Source organism: Pithys albifrons, chromosome 3 (genome assembly GCF_047495875.1).
Source record: "Pithys albifrons albifrons isolate INPA30051 chromosome 3, PitAlb_v1, whole genome shotgun sequence".
Lineage (NCBI taxonomy): Eukaryota > Metazoa > Chordata > Aves > Passeriformes > Thamnophilidae > Pithys > Pithys albifrons.
In genome coordinates, this window is record NC_092460.1 from 58,867,121 (window position 1) to 58,875,411 (window position 8,291).

Genomic DNA, 8,291 nt, shown 5'->3' on the forward strand with positions numbered 1-8,291 from the left:
GAAAGATATGTGTTAGAACTTTCAAAAATAAGCCACTAAGAATGTAACATAACTCTACAGTTTATATGTAACATAGGAGTGTCTTGGTGCTGAATGTCAAGTAAGCCCTGAAGACTTGATAATTTGGATTGAATTTCCAGTTCTTTGGAGATTGAATATAGTGGCTTAACCACTGGAATTTGCAAATAGTAAAGTACCTACACTGAATGTGTTACATTGTGATGTGATCAGACAGTCCCATCTTGATCTTGAATTGAACAGTATGGGCTTTCCAATATCTGAAAGGTGAAGTTTGATCTCAACTGGATCTGAAAAGAAACACAATAGTATGACAAAAATCATAATACACAAATAGTAAAATACTTACATTATTTATCAGAACCATATATAACTTCCTAATTATGTTTACTTAAAATATTTTACTTATGAAATTACTTATAAGTATTGTAAATATTTACAATATTAAGATTATGCTAGTATTTTTTAAATCATTGAAAAGTTAACTCATGCCTCTAGCATGTTACTCCATTGCAGACATATTGCTTTCTCTAACACTAAGGTTTTTCACTTTTATTTATTTAGCATTTCTTGGTTATGATCAAATTTGACCTGGCTTGTCATATTTTTTTTTCCTAGTGGCATTTCCCCTGGTGTTTCTTCTCCATTCACTAATTGCACCAAAGTCCCCCAGATATTTCTGAAAGTGCTTTTATTATCACTGCTAATGGTGTTCCTCTTGATTTGTTTTTGAAATTTTTTCCTGTCCTTTTTGCCAGCTCCCCAGATGGCTCCATGTCTTATTCTTAATCTTCTCTTCTTTTCCTACCTTTTTTTATAAATTCCCTCTCTTTCATTGCTTCTGGCACATTTGCAATTCATGTAGCTCCCAGCCAAGTCTCTTGCCAAATCTCCTGATAGTTCTTCCAGATCTCTTGATACCTTTATGGTCCATCAAGTGTTTTTCAAATGTGATAGGCTGTTGACTTTTTGGTTTATTTATTTAGTTTTATTTTCAACTTTCCTGACCACGTCTGACATTTCCAAACACACCATGTCTGGTGTGTTTTCTCTGCTGAAGTAAAAGATGAGCAATTTCAGTGTTTGTTGTGAGGAGAGAGATCCTTGAGGAAAGCTCTAGATGACAGCAAGCTAATCAGTTACCCTCAGGGAATGAGAATATGAAAGTCCTCAGAGCCCCAGAGGCCCTCTGGATTGTACCCAGTCTACTGCTGGACTATCTGCTGAAGGTAACTGATAGAAGGAAGACACACCAACTGACCCCAAATGCCTCTTCCCAATCCCATGCATCAGGCTGTGCAAGGGGCTGTGGGGCTGGTGTCTCTGGTACCACATGCAAGATTAGATGAATGGTCTTTTTCAAAATGTTAGAATATTAAAGGGAGATTCATTGTGGCCAGCCTTAAGAAGGGAGAGGAGAACCTTTCTGGTTTTTGCTCAGAGAGTCTCATATGTCCAAAGAATCCTGCCAGAGTTTTCTGCAGGGCATTTGCTGTGGAAACGGAAAGAACCCATGTGACAAAATTGCTTGAGCATGTTGAAAGGAGGGTGTGCAGTTATGCAGTGCTGATGCATGTGTATTAGAAAAGCTGTTAAAGGTGCTTCAGCAGCAGCATATGAGCTACATTTGATAAGTATTTTGAAGACATACTGAATTAATATATACTAAATATTACCATATATGCAGTGAGTTGTAAATGAACTGTAAGTGAAGCATGTGTTTCCACTCTTCTGTGAATGCTCCTCACTATTTTGGGCACTATGAAAACAAATATTACTATTGTAGTTACACAGCATCCTTAGCAGAGCAGAGTATCTCCATACAGAGTGGAGAACTTCTGGCACTTCAACCTATGCCACCCACATAAAACTTCTAAGCTTTAGCAAACACTGAAATGTAAGTTAGAGGTTAGTTAACAGATGAAAGCCAAAACCATCATAGAAAAAACTAGAGAAGACAACTAAAGAGAATTGACAAAGCTCCTCAGCTTCACAGCCCTCTGCATAGCAGTCTGAGATGGAAGAAACAGATTTTAAACTTTTGGAAAAGTTCGTATTTCAGTTTTGCCCATCATTCAACAAAGGAATGAAAATAAAAACTATTAATAAAAAATCATGTTAGCCACAAAAGGCTTTTAATAAAAGGAAAAAAAAAAGGAAAATTTTTGTGGTCAGTTTAAGTATCTTGCTTGTTAAAATCAAAACATTTTGTTCTGACATTTGTCTATTTCTAAATATTTTGAAACTTTTTATGTAGGAAAATCTCAATAGAATGGTCTTCCATTCCAAAATCTCTTTATGAAATAAGGAATTTTGGTGCTTCATTCTGGAAGCAATGACACATAATGTTTAGACATTAAAGAAGGGCTGGTTTTAAAAAAGAAAGTTTTGGACCAGCCCTTTTTTTTTTCCATCTGACATTTTTCACGGAAAATCTCCTGAAGTTTTGGTTTCATCTCTTCATAGATTGTTGAGTGTTGAGTTATATTTTAATCTTGAACCTGATTATCAAATTTCCTTTCATAATTTATGAGCAAATGCAAAGAAGCAATAGAGAGAAATTAGTCAAGAGACACTGCAGACCAAGAGAGCATAACAGTGCAGGTAGATACCCCTGGGTGTCTACCAAAGATCTTTATGAAGCTCAGAAGTGGATTATTTTCTACTTCCATGAAAGAAAAACAATGAACTTTAAATAGATGTAATATCAATTTAGAGAAATATTTCTTTGTGCTCTAAAATATATCTTTGACACCATTTTTTAATATGTATGTCATTAAATATGGGTGCTGTTTACTGTTTCCGTGATTGTTATTGTTATCAGCAGCACTATTATTGCACAGTGCTCCCATTTACTGATAGATCAGGAGGTTTTAGTGCATTAACGTACTGTACATATCAGAATAAATGAACTCATTCACACATGGGCCTGTCATGAGACTAAGACCAAACCAGGTAAATTAAATAAGCATTCCTACTTTTAAATTCAGTCTCATGACATTACAAGCTGTTAGGTATCTTACCTTAGGGACTAAAGAACAGCTTTTCCCTGAGAAACAAGTGACCTTATTGATAGGGCACTATTCATGAAGCCACTCTTTCCCTTCTGTGACTTTACTATGGCTAGGGAAGCCTTTTGGAAGGAAAAGACCGAAGAAGGAGGCAAGAAGAGGAGGCATGGTGAGAAATGTGCCTTTTTTGTATGCTATTAGAAAGTGTTCACCAAATTCAGAGAAAGCTTTTGCTATCTGCATGATCACATGCATTTCTTCTCATCACAAACCTGAGCAGAAGCTATTCAGAAAAATGGCAGTATTAGCCAGATATCAGAATCTAGTTTTCACTTTCATTTGCAGCAGTTTTGGTGGCTTTTTTAATTACAGAAAGCGTTTTTAAAAAATCTCCCCTGCTTCTATGTCAGTCAAAATTATCTGCTTCTGACAGATCTCTCTTTTGAATACCACTGCTTTTTTTTTTCCAATAATCTAGTGTTTGCTGCTTTTCCAGAGTTTTTGTGCAAAATGGTTTGGGGTTTTTGGTTTTTTTTCCTGCTACTGTAATCTGAAGGGTTGTGGTAGATTTGCTGTTATGTTTCAGTTATGTTTTGTTTTGTTTTGCTTTGGATTTTGGTTTTTTGTTTTTTTTTACACGAGGTGATATACACATGCTTTCACCAAAGCTGACACTGAAAAATGTTATTCTTGGAAACCTGCCTGTCCATGTTTCCTCTCTAGCTGGCACTCACAAATGTGTTTCTCTCTGTCTCTCTCCCTCTTCTATTGTTTTTGTTTTCCTGCTATTAGGAAAGGGACAAGCAATTAATCAGAGAAACAGCCACGCACCAACTCAACCCAGAGCGTTATGTTCACAGTTTTAAAGATTTGTCTAATTTCTCAGGATCTATAAACATTTCCTATCGCTACTTAGCTGGCACACCTTTGCCTAGGAAAAGTAAGTAACTGCAATCTGAATGTTATGAAATGAGGTGACTTAAAAACAGGTGAAATCAATCTACTCATTGTGGTATTTCTGGGCAGAGAGGCAGTAAAGCAGTGACAATCTCAAAAGAGTTAGGGAAAGAGCTGTCTCTCTCTGCATAGGCAGTTCTTGAGTGGCTGCTAGTCCGAGCCTAGCAGTGATTGCCCCACAGCCTGGTTATCTTCTGACCAAATGCCTGACTTGGAAATATCCTGCAGGCAGTTCCTGAATGATCTGTGTGGGCATAGTGGATCTCTTTCCAGGCAACAGAAAGATGACATAAAAAGCAGAAGCAAGGCACATGCTGTTGGTTTTCTCCAACCACCCTCTGAGACCATCCTGTAAATATCTGTCTATATAACCAGTAAATCCAATCTAAGTATGCTTGGGATCACATAGATACACCCTTCAGGTTCTCTATTCTGCCAGTCCAGAAGCTATGAATGAATCTTCTAATTCCTTTAGTTGTGATAATAAGGGAGGTGAATTGTGCTATTATGGGGACAGTAAAGGAGGATTCTTCTCACAGCTGCCTGCAGATGGATTATTTAGTTATTTTGATTTTAGATATGGTTCAAGACTTTCCTCTAGAAGTGAAATATGGCCATTCCCAGCTTTTAGACAAGTGTCCTTTGGATTCCAAACCATTCATTTCACAAGGCTCAGAAGTCTAAACACAGGAGGTAAAATAGTATGTGAGTTGTAGAAAGCTATAAAATTTATTCAAATTAGATTTTTAAAATTTGGGGCTCTGTAGGCAACGTAAATGACTTCTGGGGTTGTACTTCATCGTGGAACTTCTTTTTGAGCAGATTTAAACCTTGAGGGAAAACACCAAATCACTATATCAGAGCACTGTATTTTAAGAAATTTGGGGTAAGTTCAATAAAAGTACACCCTGCCAATTATAAAGTCTTCATTTTTTTACACCAGAAGTTAGAAAAATAGAGATATATTAGCAAATATAAAAAAAATGGAATTCTGGTAGAAATGTAATGGCAGTGATGGATATTCTTCCCTTACAATTAAGATACATCTCTCTTTGGAAAGATGTAACAGCATTAAAAATTATTTGTACAAGTAAGAAGAGAAGTAAGTTTTCTTCCACTTTTAAGTAATATCTAAATTACCTCTTGCAAGAAGGAGTTCCCTGTAAAATGCTCAATGAGTCCTGAAAGAGCGTTAGAAAAAAGAACTACTAGCAAGGAAAAACTGGACAAATTCAGCTAAAAATTAATGTGCTGAAAAAAAATTATTCATGCAAAATTCATAACACTGTGAAATTATGCATAAATGTAGCTAGAATTTTAGAGGGCTTAAAATGATAAAAGTTTGGCAATTCATCTATGTATCATATTTTTCTTCTGCATTTGGTAGTTCCCAGCTTTAAAAATATTGTGTGAATAATCACCTCATAAGCCCCTTTCTTTTAGCAGATTTTTGCAGCCTTATCATTGTCTATGTGATTTCGTCTCCCAGGTGTGTACGTACACATTGCTTTGGCGTTCGTCCATGACATGCAGTTAACAAGCAAATGTTTGATGCAATAGTCTCCATATGTCTATTTGCTTGCAATATTTTTCTTTATGAAAAGGCTATAAGGGTCCTTTGTTGCATGCAATTTAATAAGTTCATATACCAAAGTTCTCACTCTTCACTATTCACAAGGTTTATTTAATATAAGCACAGTTCTGGAGAATAGCTTTATGCCAAATTTATTTCCAATATCAGATACTCAGTTTTTGTTTAAATTGTCTTTTGTACAGGGTATCTTACAATTGGACTATCCTCTGTAAAACGGAAAAAGGGAAACTACTTGCTGGAGACCATCAAGTCCATATTTGAACAATCCAGCTATGAGGAACTCAAAGAAATCGCCGTGGTAGTACAGCTGGCAGATTTTGACTCAGCCTGGTGTGAAGGGATGGTCCAGGATATTTCACAGAAATTTGCACATCATATAATTGCAGGCAGATTAATAGTTATTCACGTCCCTGAGGATTATTATCCTGTACTGGATGGCCTCAAGAGAAATTACAATGACCCAGAGGACCGTGTGAAGTTTAGATCAAAACAAAATGTAGACTATGCTTTCCTTCTAAACTTTTGTGCTAATCTTTCTGACTACTATGTGATGCTAGAAGATGATGTTCGCTGTTCAAAGAATTTTTTGACTGCTGTTAAAAAAGTAATTACCTCACGAGAAGGATCCTATTGGGTGACTTTGGAATTCTCCAAACTGGGGTACATTGGAAAGCTTTACCATTCTCATGATCTCCCACGCCTGGCCCATTTTCTGTTGATGTTTTACCAAGAAATGCCTTGCGATTGGCTGCTCATCCACTTTCGTGGGCTGTTAGCTCAAAAGGAAGTGATACGTTTTAAGCCATCTCTGTTCCAGCACATGGGATACTATTCATCTTACAAAGGAGCCGAAAATAAATTAAAGGATGATGATTTTGAAGAGGAATCATTTGATATCCCTGATAACCCACCTGCAAACTTGCACACCAACATGAATGTATTTGAAAACTATGAGGCAAGCAAGGCTTACAGCAGCATTGATGAGTACTTCTGGGGCAAAGCTCCTTCTAGTGGAGACTTCTATGGGATTGTATTTGAAAAACCCATTAAAATCAGTAAAATTAAAGTTGTCACTGGAACTGAAGATCGTCAAAATGACATTTTACATCATGGGGCCCTGGAAGTAGGAGAAAAGATTGTAGGCAGTAAAAAAGGGAGACAATGTACTACCTACTTGAGACTAGGGGAGTTCAAAAATGGGAATTTTGAAATAACAGATGTAGAGCACAAAGTTCTGTTTGATATTAACTGCATGAGAATACTTGTTACCAAAAGTCAAAAAGAATGGCTGATCATTAGAAGCATTAGCATCTGGACTTCTCAAACACCAAATCAGTAAAGCAAAGCCACCTGAGCAGGTACAGAATGCATACAATCATCTGGGTCCCAACCGGTGCCATTCCCCAGAAAAAGTGACACTTCCAACTCTTCACTAGAGACACAGAAAATCTGGGGAAATCACAGAACAAGTAAAGCAATTTATTTTTTACTAGTTTGTTCAGGCAATATACAAATATTTATTTGTTGAAAATTTTGAATTTTATAGGAGATCTTTAAACCCTTTTTTATTATTATTTCTTTGTAAGAGACATCTTGTGGACTATACAGAACAAAAACCCCATCCTATAATTGCCAAAAGGTTTAAATCTATGACCAATATGTTGTGAAAAGAAATTGGATTGCCCCTTATGCACATAAAAGTTTAAAATCTTATGGTAGTATGCGTTTGTACTGTAGTTGGTGATGTGTTTCTTTTACAGGCAGTTGTGACAAGGAAGTCTGCCCTGAAACTGGCACTTTCCTTCTGAGCACTGTAAGAAGATAGTGTGGCTAATCATTGCAACTTCTTTTCAAAAGGGAATATATGTAAAATTATAAATCTGACATGACAATTATGTAAAAATAGATAATTGCATATGTTGTTCTGTCTCAACAAATATCCTTTGTTCTTTTTCCTGAATTCTTTCACTGAAATGAGCACTATTTGGATTCTGTATTACTTAGGGGACCAATTTACTCTCCTTACTTGAACAAAATGCCTCATAGTAAGCAAGGCTTCTGCTTGAGTACTGATGTCACTAACAAACCCAAGCACCTCAAGGGCAGCGCTGCTCTCTTAGGCATCTTAACAGATCCCAGCTTCAGCATTTTCTGTTCCTTCATGATATGCAGAACTTCTCAAGAGGAATTTGCACATAGCTGAATACTACAGCATGCTTTTAGCATAACAGAAAACAGTTATACCTTCCATATCTACATGTCCAGTCCGTGTATAATACAAAGGTAAAATGTACCAGGTTAATCAATTGGAGGTGAATATAAGCTCCAGTCTGTGCCAGGTGATTTCTAGTAAATAGGAGAGACACAAGATGAAGAATCGTTATTCAATGAGAAATTAATAGGGTTCTAAATTAGTTTTCTGGGGCTGGTTTGTTGTTTTTGGCATTTTTTCCCCCATTTTTCTGATTCTGATCATGTTAGTCTTATAGATATCCTCCCACTCACTGGTAAGCATATTGTCTGTAAGAATATTTTGCGTGGCTTTAGACAACAAGCAGAACTCAGTCCACATGACTTCAGTGTCAGGTCTGGGCTTGTAGTTATTACCAGTCTTACTTAGGAGTTAAACCCACAAATGCCTTCAGAGAAAGCTTTCCTTGGCTGTGGATAATGGCATGTGGTAGGAATGAGAGGCATGCACCACTCTTATT

General features: G+C 36.6%; 1 protein-coding gene across 1 annotated transcript in view; it reads left to right on the forward strand.

Moving 5' to 3' along the window:
• MGAT4C (MGAT4 family member C) overlaps positions 1-6,928 on the forward strand; it is a 134,837-nt gene extending 127,909 nt beyond the window's left edge. The window contains exons 4-5 of the mRNA XM_071549942.1: positions 3,822-3,969; positions 5,763-6,928. Of these exons, the coding sequence (XP_071406043.1) occupies positions 3,822-3,969; positions 5,763-6,919 (1,305 nt within the window). The 3' untranslated portion in view covers positions 6,920-6,928. The remainder of the gene's footprint in view (positions 1-3,821; positions 3,970-5,762) is intronic.
• Positions 6,929-8,291: the final 1,363 nt, after the last annotated feature.